The 16,118-nt window shown below is 40.7% G+C and overlaps 1 protein-coding gene across 14 annotated transcripts in view; it reads left to right on the plus strand.

Annotated features, from left to right (window-relative positions):
• Positions 1-16,118, plus strand: part of LCORL (ligand dependent nuclear receptor corepressor like) — a 183,669-nt gene that overhangs the window by 47,186 nt on the left and 120,365 nt on the right. For 13 of the 14 annotated variants that reach the window (XR_006290178.1, XM_043544599.1, XM_043544600.1 and 10 more), the window contains exon 2: positions 4,386-4,451. The exons of the other annotated variant lie outside the window; for it this stretch is intronic. Coding sequence is in view for 10 of the 13 variants with exons in the window: in XM_043544599.1 (XP_043400534.1) it covers positions 4,386-4,451 (66 nt within the window). In the remaining 3 variants the exon portion in view is untranslated. The remainder of the gene's footprint in view (positions 1-4,385; positions 4,452-16,118) is intronic. 14 annotated transcript variants of the gene reach the window in all.

Genomic DNA, 16,118 nt, shown 5'->3' on the forward strand with positions numbered 1-16,118 from the left:
TATCTGTACTTGTATTCCAGGTCTCTCTGTATGAAGCATACCTCTCCACCTGTCAGCGAGTAATACCAGCAGTCAAAAGTGTGACACATGCTTTACATGTAATACATTTTTCTTTTAATAGATTACAAGGTCAGAAAGACCCATCATGATCATCTAGTCTGACCTGCACATTGCAGGCCACAGAACCTCGCTTACCCTCTCCTGTAATAGACCCATAACCTCTGAATGAGTTCCTGAAGTCCTCAAATCATGATGTAAAGACTTCAAGTTACAGAGAATCCACCATTTACACTCGTTCAAACCTGCAAGCAAACCCTGCCCCATGCTGCACAGGAAGGTGAATCTGCCAATCTGACTTGGGGCGGGAAATTCCTTCCCAATCCCAAATATGGTGATGAGTTAGACCCTGAGCATGTGGGCAAGACCCAGCAGCCAGACACCTGGGAAAGAAATCTCTGTAGTAACTCAGAACCCTCCCCATCTAGTGTCCCATAACTGGCCACTGGAGATTATTTTCAACTAGCAGTTGCAAATTGGCTACATGCCATTTAGGAAGTCTCATGATACCGTTCCCTCCATAAACTTGTCAAACTCAGTCTGAAGCCAGTTAGGATTATTTTTTTCCCCCTTGGAAGGCTGTTCCAGAATGTCACTCTTCTGTTGGTTAGAAACATTTGTCTAGTTTCAAACCTAAACTTGTTGATGGCCAGTTTGTATCCATTTGTTCTTGTGTCAACACTGGTGCATAAGTTAAATACCAGGTGGGGGAGGAGTTATTTATCCCTCTGATAGAGTTTTTCATACAATTACTCCTGTATTTAGCCTAATGACAGGGTTTAGGATGACCTAACGTAACAGACATTTGTTTCCTACCACAGTACACTATTTCGGAAGATTCACCTGTAATACAGTCTGGCTCTTTAAACCTCAGTATGTGGGGTCATGGTGTAAACATAATTTATAGAAATAACGAAGAGTACTTGTGGCACCTTACAGTCTAACAAATTTATTTGAGCATAAGCTTTCCTGGGCTAAAGCCCACTTCATCAGATGCATGCAGTGGAAAATACAAGAGGAAGCCACACACACACACACACCCCCTCCGCCCCCCCCCATGAAAAAATGGGGGAATCGATTTAAGGTGGGCTATTATCAGCAGGAGAAAAAAAACTTTTGTAGTGACCTTTTTTATGATCACTACAAAAGGTTTTTTTTCCTCCTGATAATAGCCCACCTTAATCGATTGGTCTCATTAAGAGTTGGTATGGCAACCACCATTTTTTTTTTTCATGTTCTGTGTGTGTGTGCGTGTGTATGTATATATAAATAGCTTCCTCCTGTATTTTCCACTGCATGCATCTGCTGAAGTGGGCTTTAGCCCACGAAAGCTTATGCTCAAATTTGTTAGTCTCTAAGGTGCCACGGGTACTCGTCGTTCTTTCTGCTGATACAGACTAACACGGCTACCACTCTGAAAGATAATTTACCATTATACTTTGTCATCAGTAACTGTCAGCTTTGACCAGCAACAACAAAATGTTGATGTTAAATACAGTAACTTTTAAAACCTTTTGCCATATATTTTGTGTAGCTATTTCTTTTAACATTCTTCCAATCTACTCATAGCAAAGAATCACACACACTTAATTTGTACATCAGACTACTCTTAGTATGTTTTCAAAAATGATCTTAAGACAATGTCAGATACTTAAAAAAAAATAAAAATAAAAAAAATTGTCACTCTACTCTTAAAATATAAAGGTTAGTTTTTGTTTTATCACTACAAACTGCCATAAAAATTCAAGCAGTTCATAAACTCCAATAAGCATTCGGAATTCTTCTCATGCAAAACACAGATTCTTTTTATAGACTCTTCATCCTTGTTAAAATGGAAGTCTCATGTAACCTGCACTGTTGTGGAACTACTACCCCAGTGTAGTGATGGAGCTTTTCAGTTACCTGCATGTAAACTGGTCAAATGATGCAGTAGGACAAAGTTATGAGAAGCAATTTCTCAACACTTTGACTGCTTCTTGAAACAGTTAGTTCTAGAGTGCACAAGAGCAAAGACTCGGTGTACTCTTAAGTAACATGCAGGAGTTAATTCAAGAAGTAACAAGCTGAAACCAAGTAATGATGACTACAATATAATAAAATTTAAAGTTCTAGAGGGAGGAAAAGTACCAAAAATGAACATAATGACATTGTATTGCAGGTTATTTGAGACACCCCAGGCTTAGACTGCATATGTTCAATATGATGTGTGCTCTGCTGGAGTCCTTGGCTTGGGTTTGCTCTCCCCTTAATGGAAAGTTGACACCTCCTTGGTAGGGCTGGAGTTAGGGTATAGCTATAACAGACATATGCCTAGGTCACCGGCTCACAGGGTCATACGATGTCAGAATCTAAGCTTTCATTTTGAAAGCACTTCTTTCTAGCTTTGATGTTTGATATGAACCGTTGGTAACCAACACAGTAAACATTTATCTGGGCCTGGAGATAGTATCCAATGTAGAAAGATCCAAGTAAGCCAAGGAGGGAAGTTGACCCAGGTTGACTATCGGAGCAGACCGAGATCTGAAATTGGTCCTAGTTCAGTTGCACGTGGACAGGAATTTGTATTACAATTAGCCATAGAGCTGATTTTTAAAAAGTAAATGGGGGAGAGCTAGTGTAGAAATGCCAGTCATTTTAATTTTGCCGGTGTAGAAAAAGAATTACTTTTCAGTTATTTAAAATTAACATTTTTGCAAAAAATTCATTTTTGAATTTTTAAAACTTTTCTTCCTACCCTGCCCCTTTCTCATATTGCCACTGAAAAGTTGAGCAAGAAAGGAAAAACAAAAAGACACTCTCCCGCCCTCTCACCCCACCCCCCATCCCCCGGAGTTAATCTGCAGAAATTTTTCAGCTGAAAATGTTAAAGCTATTTTTCTTAAGAAAAAATCCTTTAAAATTTTTTGACCAGTTCTGTTGGTTCTTTTTCGGTTTCTCCAGGTATGAGCTGAAGCATACTGAGAGATTGGTCTGTAGAAGATGACATTTACACTAACCGTGCTTTTCTTATTTAATAATTAAAGGAAAGTAATTTCATGGACCTCCCGTTCACAAAGCTGCTATAACTATGCAAATCCAAATGGTTAGAAATGGCAAAACTAACATCGTTATTCAACAATCTTCAGAGATGTTTCAACGGGGTTGACCTGCAATTTGTAGAATTAATTGCCCAAAAAGTAATTATAATGAGTACACAGCGTGCATGAGTACCTTAAAGAGACAGCTGAGCATAAGACGTCTTTTTAGCACTGTCTCAGTATCAGAAGAATAATGATTTCATGAAGTGATAAGCATGCATGATGTAATTCAGTAGCATACCTTAAGCAGACGGGAGAGAGCTCTCCCGTTGACTTAATTATTGCAGCCCCTGCGAGCAATGGTAGCTATGTTGGTGGGAGAACCTCTCCCACTGACACAGCACTGTCCACACAATTGCTTTTAATCAGTGTAACTTGTCACTCAGGGATGGCTTATTCACACCCCTAAGCAACATAACTTATACCTACTTAAGCTGTAGTGTGTACACAGCCTAAGACTCCCTCCTGCCACTCCAACACAGTGTTGGAAACTCCTCCCCCCTTTCCAGCAGTAGACTTGAACCACCTCTTCTGTTTCCTCTTGTCAGTTGCCTCCTGACACATCATCTTTTCTTCTGTTGTAGTCCTATGGAATTGATATTTCCAGATGCCTTAAGTAAACTGGTAAATCTTGAAAATATTTTGATTTGTCTCATCCTTAATTTTAAAACATTTTTGTATGAGACTAGGGAGAATTCTTGGGAGATCCTCCTCCCCCCGCCACCCGAAAAAAAGTGCACTATAATTCAAAAAAGAGGAAACAAGCTTTGTTAGTCTAGAAAAGTTCACAATTGATATATTTGTAGAAATTCATATTATTAGAATGCATATTCAAGTTATATAATTCTGAAGATCAAAGCTGAGAACCTTGTGTTTTGAAGATCACATTTTTGTCATAGAGGAACCTACCTCTCAATGAAATGAAGATACTGCTTCATTTGTGGAGAAGCTATGAGGTTAATCGTCTCACCTTTAAGATTCCTTGTAGTTATTTTTAAATCTGATAAGGTTGTTGGGGCATGGCTTAGTAGGCTGATTCGGTACAGATGGCAATTGCCTTGTCTTAGGTTGATCTTCTAGTTCTGTTGAACAGCACTATAAATAAAGAAAAAAATATTTCTACAAGATAAATTGTAACAATTTTTAGTTGCTACATTTGTTTAAAAAGTATTTGCCTAGTTGTGGCTTTTGTGTTGATTTATTTTGGGGTAAAGGGTTTTGTTCACCATTTTAAATCTCTTTTGTTTTCAGGTTTTGAAAGTATTTTAGAAGGGCTTTATGGACCAAGGCTACGAAGAGACCTCAGTTTATTTGAAGGTAAATGGCCCCAGTATTTAGTGCACTGGGTTTTATTTACTAGCTTTTCATTTAGTTAGAAATTTTATTTTTAAGGATTTATAGAAGTCTGAGAAGGAAATGTGAAGCTGTGAAACTTTGTGTTTTCTCTAATGCATTTTTTCATCTTAGCCTCCTTCCCATCCTCATACTTTCTGTACGTATACAGAATTAGTAGCTGGAACTTGTTAGTAATGAAGTGCCTGGATTAACTAGGCATCCCTAAGTATCTGGCACAGGAAAGATGATTTTTTTTTTTTCTGGAATATTGTATCCCTTATTAACTTTCTTTTTGTGAGCAACTTTTAGAAGGGAAGGCAAACAGTTTAGTTCTCTGACATTGTTGCTATCAGAATTAATTAGGAATCAGGTGGTTCTCAACAGCCATTAATTTTGCATAATCACCTACTCTTAAGAGGCTAACCTAATTTTTATAATACAGTCTTCTTCTAGCATCCACGTAACCATCTTTTTCCAAGTTTGCAGAGTTATGCTGGAATAACTGTAAACAGTTACAATTTTTTAAAATTCAAGTTGATAGGAAAATGTACTTTGTGGTGTGATGTTAGTAAATGATTGTGCCATATTAATGGTTTCTCACTAAAACAGTGCAGGTGAAGCCTGCAAGAACGTGCCTGAATTTTTAAAAAGAAAGGACATTGTCAAGTCCATTTTCATAATTTATTGAAAAAGCCTACTCTTTTTATAACCACTTAGCTACTCAAATCTTTTCCCTTGCCTTACCTTTCATTGCCTTGCAATTTGTTACTGACTGTCATAAGTGTTACGTTATGGCAATGTGAGAGATAAATGTAGTGTGTAGCATGGTATAAAAGCTTTACTGGAATGAATTTGAATAACTGCATTACTTGAAGGTGGCAACTCCATGACTAAGTTACGCAAATCATTTTGTTAGTAAAATCTTCTACAGTGTCCCATCATTTTATATCTTTTGCATTTGTTTGTCTCACTTTTTTTCTCCCCCCCCCTCCCCCCCGAGAATATTTTTAAAAAATTGTGACAATTTTTGTTGATACTGTTTTTGTTTCCCTCCATCTGTAAAGCCAGGAGTGCCATCAGTCAGAGATTATAAAATGTCTATATGTAATTTTTACATGTTCCTAAAAATAACTTTTCCAGAATGTCAGTTTTAGGTATGATACAGTACTAACTGATTACTGTGTACTGTGGTGGAAACAAATACACTTCACCATTTGGAAAGGGAAGGGAGGATTCCTGGCTTTCTAATGGTATAAAGCACTCCTTTTCTAGACATAATTACTAATGGGCACAAGACACTAGATTTTAAACCTATTAGTAATCCAAGGTTTGAATATTCCTGGGCACTGGAATTTTTATATTTGGGGCATAGAAAGAAGAAAAACCTTTTTATGGTTTGTTTTGTAAGTGGATTGAAAGCAGTTCAGAAGCATGGAATGTTGGTAGTATTGGGATAATGGATAGAATGCAGATGATGCAGGTAAAGGAACATGATGATCTACATGACAGATTTCACTGCTCTATAATTGGTGCATTTATGTATATGGGATATATTAATGGGGAAGCTGGTAGTGACCCCTCTCTCTAGCTTGGCTAACACTTTCCATTATAAAGAATTTGTGAAATCTTTTCTTTGAAAAGGTCTCATATCTCCCTTGTTTGCAATAGACCTTGGATATTTGACATTGAGAATTCCCTTGGACTGCAGAAGTGCCTTTTCTGTGTCCCATGAAATTCCATTCAGATTTGGCTGATATATATAGTGTTAAATTGCCATTTTCTGTCTCTCATTATTTTGGCAGTATGCCTGAATCACTGTTCTGAACCCTGGGCTATATGTTTGACACCCCTGCTGGGTTCATACCACTGCTGCTACAGCGGCAGCACACTAAACCAGGGAACTGCCAGAGCAGCTGTAGTAAGGGAAAGAAGGAGTCAGACTGGGATGCCCTCCCCCTATATTTTTAAAAATTTGTTTATTGGTATTACAGTGGCATCTAGGAGGTTTGGCAAGAGCTCCCTTTATCTCCAAGTTCTACATTGATGAACACATTAGAGGTCATCTTATTCTTGCTTGAAGTACTCCGTTCACATCCATTGCTTCAGTGGTCAGAGTCTTTCTGACTGTCATTTAACAATGGAACTCTTGGTTACAACTGACTAGTTTCACATCATCCTAACTTTGAATGACATTGCATTTTATCATATTTGCCTCTTCACATGGGGCTCAATTCAGCAAGGTACTTAAACTGATGCTTAACTAGAAAAGGAGTACTTGTGGCACCTTAGAGACTAACCAATTTGAGCATAAGCTTTCGTGAGCTACAGCTCACTTCATCGGATGCATACTGTGGAAAGTACAGAAGATCTTTTTATACACGCAAAGCATGAAAAAATGGGTGTTTACCACTACAAAAGGTTTTCTCTCCCCCTACCCCACTCTCCTGCTGGTAATAGCTTATCTAAAGTGATCACTCTCCTTACAATGTGTATGATGATCAAGTTGGGCCATTTCCAGCGCAAATCCAGGTCCCCCCACCCCCAACAAACCCACTCTCCTGTTGGTAACAGGAGAGTGGGTTTGTTGTGGGGGGGAGAAGGCCCAACTTGATTATCATACACATTGTAAGGAGAGTGATCACTTTAGATAAGCTATTACCAGCAGGAGAGTGGGGTAGGGGGAGAGAAAACCTTTTGTAGTGGTAAACACCCATTTTTTCATGCTTTGCGTGTATAAAAAGATCTTCTGTACTTTCCACAGTATGCATCCGATGAAGTGAGCTGTAGCTCACGAAAGCTTATGCTCAAATAAATTGGTTAGTCTCTAAGGTGCCACAAGTACTCCTTTTCTTTTTGCGAATACAGACTAACACGGCTGTTACTCTGAAACCTGTCATGCTTAATTACCTTGCTGAATTTGTGCCTTAGTTCTTTGTCTTATTCGAGGGACAAGGTGGGTGAGGTAATATCTTTTATTGGACCAACTTAAACAGTCTCTTTCCATCTTGTATTTTGCTATGATGGCCTGAGTAAGTTTCCCAGACCCGAAGAAGAGCTCTGTGTAAGCTTGAAAGCTTGTCTCTCTCACCAACAAAAGCTGGTCCAATAAAATATATTACCTCACCCACCTTGTCTCTGATATTCTGGGACCAACATGGCTTCAACAACACTTCTTTCTTCTATTGTCAGTTTTATGTTTAGAATCAATAAATTCATTTTTTGAGTAACATCAAGGCACTGACGCTTGGAGTTTGAGGCTTCTTGAATCAATGAATCCCTCAGACTTCATGTTCCTTCACTCACCAACTATTGAACATGTCAGTTTCCAACTACATCATTAGACCCAAAGCTTCATTACTCTTTACCTGGTCTGACTGCAGCTTTATTTATTTTAATTAACAAGCTTTTCTTGCCTTTTCACCCAATCCATAGAGAAGCTCTTGGCCCCAAACTCCAGCAGCATAACTTTTGCTAAACAAATCAGTTGGTTCGCTTGATGCGGTATCAGGTTCTCCCTCTCTCTCCCCCCTTTTGCTTTCTTCTTTTGCAGATAGAGAAGAAACTGTGGTGGGGAAAACACTTTTTTTCCTCCTTCAGGTATTTAAAAAACAAACACTCTTTGGATTTTTCTGAGGAAGGCGGCAATAGGGTATGTGTTTTTGAGTTTTCGGGGGTGGTGGTGGTGGATTTGTGTCATTCTGGAGTATTTACAAGAACATAACACTTGAAAGCTTTGTGATACTAGAAATATTATGCTTTACTTTCATCCACCAAATGGAAACTTCAGTTGTTTTAAAAAGTTAAAAGGGAAGTGATGAGAACATCAAGCTTCTTGCTGTGTTTATTAGGAAACAGTAACAATGCTATAGGAAGTGGATTAGGGTGGAGTAATTGATTAATTGGTGTGTTTGTGTGGGGGGCACATATTTTGTGGATGGAAGACTTCATGGGGCTTGATTTGTGGTAACCTAGAAAGTTCTGCAAGGTAGGCATGTTGTCTGACACCTATATGTAATAAAACAGTAAGTCATGTATCTATCTATGCCAACCATCCTAGACCATTGCAACATCAGATGCAACTCAATTAATCACCACTCTTTCTCTCAGCTAATTTTGAAAATTGATTCTATCCTTATTCATAGTTAGGATTTTATTGTTCTTTATAGGCAATTTCTAGTTTCATAGTAGTTGATAGGGCTAAGAACATGGGATGCTGCTTTGGTTGTTTTCCTGCCAACCAGTCTTTCCCCTCCCCCGTTACCTGGGCCTGGGTAGTGGATTATGCCGAAGACACCAGGATTCAAAATCTGTGCTTCCTGCCTTTGTTTGTTTTCCATCAGTGACTAGCATCAGTGCAGTTTGTACTTTTTGGAGGAACCCCATGTTGTGTTCAGGTGCCATATCTGCCTCTCCTTCCCTGCCCGTATGCAGAAAGACAAAGTTCTTCGCCTCAAAAATTACTTAATGGAAGCTGACAAGGGACTGAAATTGGATCCTAGCCAAGGAACCCTTCCCCATACATTGGCCTGAGCAACCTCAGAGTGTTCCCCCTACTGAGCAACCTCCATCTGGCTCTGCTGGTACCAGTGCTATGGACTTCGCACCGTGGCCTACCCATGAGTCACAGAAGCATGCACATAAGTAAGTCTTCCTCCAAGTCCAAGAAAGACGTTGCACTGTCTACAAAATCCAGCCCCGGAGGAACTACTCGTTCCGAGGCTCACAAGAGCGAAAAAAGGCTGAACCGCTCACCAGATCCATTGATACTGATCTCAGACTCTCATGCTCCACCTACTTCAGCTCTGCTGGTGTCCCAAGAAATGTCTGTTCCGAGACTGCCTTTACTTGTTCCGATCCCATCAAAAAACCAGTTAACATTGACTCTGGGGAGACGCGAAAGTGTTCCTGGCACCCACAAGCTATTTGCCTCAGAGGGACTGAGGTCTCCTCGTGCTTTGCTGCGCTTACCTTCTACCCACGCTCTGACACATCCTGTTCTGAGGCTCCATCAGCACTGCCATTTGTGGAGATCTCATATTCCTCCAATTCTGAGGATACGAACATTCGCCAGGGCCTGCCACTCCTGTTCCGGAAGCACGACTACTGAAGGGTTCTGACGGCAAACCTACAGTTCCCCACTTTGTAGGTAAGGCAAAAGAGGTACACAGCTCCTTGAGCACAAGCTCCACAACACTAGGATCAACCAGGTTGGCCATATTGGAGCTCATGGCTTCAGTATTCGCCTTCAGAGAAGTCCTTTTCAACTTGGGAGAATCATAGACTTTAAGGTCAGAAGGGACCATTATGATCGTCTAGTCTGACCTCCTGCACAATGCAGGCCACGGAGTCTCACCCACCAACTCCTGTCACAAAGCCCTAACTTATGTCTGAGCTATTGAAGTCCTCAAATCGTGGTTTAAAGACTTGAAGGTGCAGAGAATCCTCCAGCAAGTGACCCAATGCCCCATGCTGCAGAGGAGGGTGAAAACCCCCCAGGGCCTCTGCCAATCTGCCCTGGAGGAAAATTCCTGAGCATGTGGGCAAATCTCACCAGCCAGATAGCCAGGAAAGAATTCTCTGTCATAACTCAGATCCCACCCCATCTATCATCCCTTCACAGGCCATTGGGCATATCTACCGCTAGTAGTCAAAGATCAAAGAATTGCCAAAATTAGGCTATCCCATCATACCGTCCCCTCCATAAACGTATGAAGCTTTGTCTTCAAGCCAGATATGTCGTTTGCCCCCATTGCTTCCTTTGGAAAGCTGTTCCAGAACTTCACTCCTCTGGTGGTTAGAAACCTTCGTCTAATTTCAAGTCTAAACTTCCTGATGGCCAGTTTATATCCGTTTGTTCTTGTGTCCACATTGCTACTGAGCTTAAATAATTCTTCTCTCTCCATGGTATTTATCCCTTTGATATATTTATAGAGAGCAATCATATCTCCTCTCAGCCTTCTTTTGGTTAGGGTAAACAAACCAAGCTCTTTGAGTCTCCTTTCGTAAGACAGGTTTTCCATTCCTCGGATCATCCTAGTAGCCCTTCTCTGTACCTTTTCCAGTTTGAATTCATCTTTCTTAAACACGGGAGACCAGAACTGCACACACTATTCCAGATGAGGTCTTACCAGTGCCTTGTATAACGGTACTAACACCTCCACATCTCAAGACCGCATTAGTTTTTTTTCATGGCCATATCACATTGGCAGCTCATAGTCATCCTGTGATCAACCAATACTCTGAGGTCCTTCTCCTCCTCTTACTTCCAAGCAGTGCGTCCCCAGTTTATAACACAAATTCTTGTTGTTAATCCCTAAATGCATGACCTTGCACGTCTCACTATTAAATTTAATCCTATTACTATTACTCCAGTTTAAAAGGTCATCCAGATCTTCCTGTATGATATCCCGGTCCTTCTCTGTATTGACAGTACCTCCCAGCTTTGTATCATCTGCAAACTTTATTAGCACATTCCTGCTTTTTGTGCCAAGGTCAGTAATAAAAAGATTAAATAAGATTTGGTCCCAAAACTGATCCCTGAGGAACTCCACTGGTAACCTCCTTCTAGTCTGACAGGTCACCTTTCAGTGTGACCCGCTGTAGTCTCCCCTTTAATCAGTTCCTTATCCACCTTTCAATTCTCATATTGACCCCCATCTTCTCCAATTTAGCTAATGGTTCTCCATGTGGAACTGTATCAAATGCCTTACTGAAATCTAGGTACATTAGATCCACTGTGTTTCCTTTGTCTAAAAAAAAATCCTGTTACTTTCTCAAAGAAGGAAATCAGGTTGGTTTGACACTATCTACCTTTTGTAAAGCCATGTTGTATTTTGTCCCAATTACCATTGACCTCAATGTCCTTAACTACTTTCTCCTTCAGAAATTTTTCCAAGACCTTTCACACTGCAAATGTCAAATTTAACAGGCCTGTAGTTACCTGGATCGCTTTTTTTACCTTTCTTAAATAGGAACTATATTAGCAATTCTCCAGTCATACGGTACAACCGCTGAGTTTACAGATTCATTAAAAATTCTTGCTAACGGGCTTGCAATTTCATGTGCCAGTTCCTTTATTTTTGGATGAAGATTATCCGCTCTCCCCCCCCCACCCCCCCGATTTAGTCCCATTAAGCTGTTGGAGTTTGGCTTCTAGCTCGGATGTGGTAAAATCTACCTCCATATCCTCCTTCCCATTTGGCATCCTGCCATTATCCCTAAGCTCCTCATTAGCCTCATTCAAGACTGAGGCAAAGTATTTGTTTAGATATTGGGCCATGCCTAGATTATCCTTAACCTCCACTTCATCCTCAGTGTTAAGCGGTCCCACTTCTTCTTTCTTTGTTTCCTTCTTATTTATATGGCTATAGAACCTTTTATTATTGGTTTTAATTCCCTTTGCAAGGTCCAACTCTACATGGCTTTTGGCCTTTCTCACTTTATCCCTACATGTTCTGACCTCAATAAGGTAGCTTTCCTTGCTGATCCCTCCCAACTTGCACTCCTTGTAGGCTTTCTGCTTTCTCTTAATCACTTCTCTGAGATGCTTGCTCATCTAGCTTGGTCTGCAACTCCTGCCTAAGAATTTTTCCCCCTTTCTGGGGATTCAGGCTTCTGATAGTTTCTGCAACTTTGACTTGAAGTAATTCCAGCCCTCCTCTGCCGTTAGATCCATAAATTCTTCAGTCGAATCCACTTCCCTAACTAATATCCTTAATTTTTTAAAGTGAGCCTTTTTGAAATCAAAAACTGTGAAATCTAGTCACAGATCTGTTTTTGTTTATCCTTCCATTTAGTTTGAACTGAATTAGCTCATGATCACTCGAACCAAAGTTGTCCCCTACAATCATTTCTTCTATGAGGTCCTCGCTGCTCGCCAAAACCAAATCTAAAATGGCATCCCCTCTTGTCGATTCAGCAACTACTTGGTGAAGGAATCCATCAGCTATTGTATCCAGGAAAATCTGAGCCCTGTTATTATTACTAGCACTTGTCCTCCAGTCTATATCTGGGAAGTTAAAGTCTTCCATGATGACACAATTCCCATGAGTATTTACTTCTTTAAAAACATTTAAAGAGGTCTCTATCCATATCCTGGCGGTCTATAGCACCCCCAAGCACTATCCCAGGGCAGGCTGTAATAGCTTTATTCCCCAGTGTGATTTTTTTTGCCCAGACAGACTCTTATCCATTCCATCACTTCTTATTTCTTTACAGTCTACCTCAGTATTGATATACAATGCTACTGTACCACCTTTGCCTTTATTTCTGTCTTTCCTAAACAGCACATACCCTTTGATACCTGTACTCCAGTCATGACTACTATTCCACCATGTTTCTGTTATCCCTATAATATCTGGTTTCACTTCCTGCACCAGTAGCTCTAGTTCCTCCATTTTGTTACCTAGGCTCCTTGCATTGGTGTACAAACATCTTAATTTTTGCTGTTTGGCCTCGCTCACTTTCTGTACCCTATTAGGCACTGTCATTCTACAGCCAGTATAACCTATTAGACTGGTATCCACACTGCCATTCCTCCTTTATATACATTCTCCTACCCACGGCTGTATCCTTTCTTTCTTCATTTTCTTCCCTCTCAAAGAGAATAACTGGCGTGGAGATTACCTGGACATCTCCCAGCCATCTCCCCCAAATTCCTAGTTTAAAGCTCTTGATCAGTTGTGCCATCCTCCATCGTAGAAGTCTCTTTCCCTCCTTACTCAGGTGAAGTCCATCCCGAGAGAACTCCCCCACTTCACCCACACAATCTTTGTCCACTAGACATTCAGAAATGGGGTTAAACAATGCACTGATTAGCCCAGCTCTGACAGTACTGGTGGATCTGTAGAGACTCCTGTCTTCTCCAGACTCTGCCATGTCATTGACATCTTCCTCCCCACTAGATGACTACTGACTGTTCCAAGAGCTGCTACGGAGGATAGCCACTGCTCTTGAGATCCCACTAGAAGAGGTGCAGGACAGTCAGCATCAGTTACTAGACATTTTGCACACATCGGTACCAAGGGTGGCTCTACCGATCAATGAGGCCATTCTTCAACTGGCGCGCACCATGTGGCATACCCCAGTCATATGCATACTGACTCTGAAGGGGCCAGAAAAGTTACTATGTCCGTCTCCCCCCCTCCCAAGAGGTCAGAATTTCTATTTTCATACCAGCCACTTAACTTCTTGGTGATACAGGCTACATTGGAGTAGATCAGACACCACCTGTGCTCCACACTGTCAGACAGGGAAGGTAAGAGACTGGGCCTTATGGGTCAAAAGGTCTTCTCGGCCGGACTACAGTTCCGGATCTCTAACTACCTGGCACTGATGGCTAAGTATGACTGTATAAACTATGGCTGGATGAAAGAGTTTGTAGAGAGGTCTGTAACAGGATTGTAATTACTTCCTGGCAATTTTACAGGAAGGCAAGTTAGTCGCCAGGCCCATACTTCAGACTGCAGTTGATTCAGTGAACATGTCCTCATGTGTATTAGCAGTGGGAATAGTCATGAGGAGGGAATCCTGGTTACATTCCACAGGTTTCCCTAGAAAGGTGCAGAATACAATCAGAGACCTTCCTGTCAAGACACACCTCTTGAACGAGAAAACTGATGATCCATTAAACTCCCTAAAAACTCTAGAGCAGGGGTTGGCAACCTTTCAGAAGTGGGGTGCCAAGTCTTCATTTATTCACTCTAATTTAAGGTTTTGTGCCAGTAATACATTTTAATGTTTTTAGAAGTTCTCTCTCTCCTAAAACTAAACTACTGTTGTATGTAAAGTAAGTTTAAGAAGCTTAATTTAAAATTAAATTAAAATGCAGATCTTATCAGTTTAGTGTGATCCTTGCCTTTGCTTTTCCTTGCTGAGTTTTCCAGTGTCTGGCACGTATTTGGATACTTTAAGCTGCACGCAGGCTTCTGAGTGATCAGTTGTTAACCGGCTCCAAGAGGGACAGAGGACAGACTTCATGTGTGAAAATACCTGTTCATCACACAGGTGTGTGGATCCAAATGCTGAAAGCATTGCTAACGCAATTTTCTTGAAATTAAATTTCACTGGCAGGGATGTCCAGCAGGTCAGAATAGAGGCCCCATGATCTCTCTCGGTAGCTTCAAGTGCACTCCGCTGATCTCCAAACTTACATGCCCACAATTCTGAGCTTTTTAACTGAATGAGCTGCATTTTGAAATCTTCAACATCCATCCACTGAAATACAGACAAGTCCAAGTCGCTTTCATTGAACTTTTCAGGTTTAATTAGAAAAGAGAGCATTGGGCCAAACAGCTGGAAATCTTGAAATCTGTCAGAAAATTCTGATTACAGTTCTTGCATGTACATTCCAATCTCATCGACACTGACAGTGCAATGTGTCGATAGCTCTTGTATGTGTTGGAAGTAGTGGAAAGTCGAAGTTCGAATATCCCAAGAAAAAACTGCTAGTTTTACAACAAATGCCTTTCAGGTTTTATAAAGATACAGAACCGTTTGCCCTGCACCCTGGAGACGGAGGTTGAATTCGTTTAGGTGAGTGGTGATGTCAGTTAGAAACATGAGCTTACACAGCCATTTATCATCATCGAGTTTGGGGTAGCTTTGTCCTTTTTTGACAAAAAGACCTTGATTGCATCAAAACAGTTTACAAAGTGCACCAAAACCTTGCCACAACTTAGCCACCGAATGTTGCTGTGAAGTGGAATGTCGTTATAAGCACTGTCTATCTCTTCTAGAAGTGCTTGAAACGGTGAGTCAAAGGAGATCGAGCAACAAGGAAATTCACAATTCGCAGCACTGTATTCATCACATTATTAAGCTCTGAATTAGAAATTTTAGCACACAGGTTGTCTTGATGGATGATACAGTGAAATTTGACTCTCAGGCAGCCAATTTGATCTTCAAGTAACTTTACAAATCCCTTCTGTTTTCCGACCATGGCAGGAGCACCATCTGTTGTCACACAAAATATTTTTCCGATGTAAACGCCTTGTTCTTCAAAATGGTTTACAAAAGTTTCCACTATATCTTCCCCTTTTTGTTGTGCCATGCAGGGGTTTTAGGCCACAAAGTTCCTCTTGCATTTCATCGGAAGCACAATAACTTGCAAACAACTGTGAAATGTGGAACATCGTTTATATCCACGCTCTCGTCAACTGCAATGCTAAACACTGCTGTGACTTTTTAATGCAGTCGTCTGCTTTTCGTTAATGTTTTCTGCCATTTTGCTTACGCGTGTCTCAACTGTTCTGGCAGAGGCAGGTAGTTCTTTTATTCTAGATAAGATTGTATCTTTGTTTGGCAAATCATTGAACAAAACCTCTGGACTGCTGAGAAACTTTTTATATATTCTCCATCTGTAAACAGCTTTCCTTTTTTTTTTTTTTTTTTTTTTTTTTTTGCAATACACTGTACAATCTTGTAACTTCTTTCTTTGGCTTGATTTTTACTTACACTTAAGCATTTAAAAACACTGCTTTGCTTCTCATATCCTGCTACTGCCTTTTTGATTGATACAGTCCTGTCTGCTTTGTCAAGAAAGGACGGGACCCCAGGTGGCAGGGGGCCGGTAGTAGAACCCTAGGCTGGCAGGAGAGCCCTGAGGCCGGCGGCCAGGACCCCGGCAGTGTGAATGCCACTCAAAATCAT

Source organism: Chelonia mydas, chromosome 4, assembly GCF_015237465.2.
Source record: "Chelonia mydas isolate rCheMyd1 chromosome 4, rCheMyd1.pri.v2, whole genome shotgun sequence".
In the NCBI taxonomy this organism is placed as follows: domain Eukaryota; kingdom Metazoa; phylum Chordata; order Testudines; family Cheloniidae; genus Chelonia; species Chelonia mydas.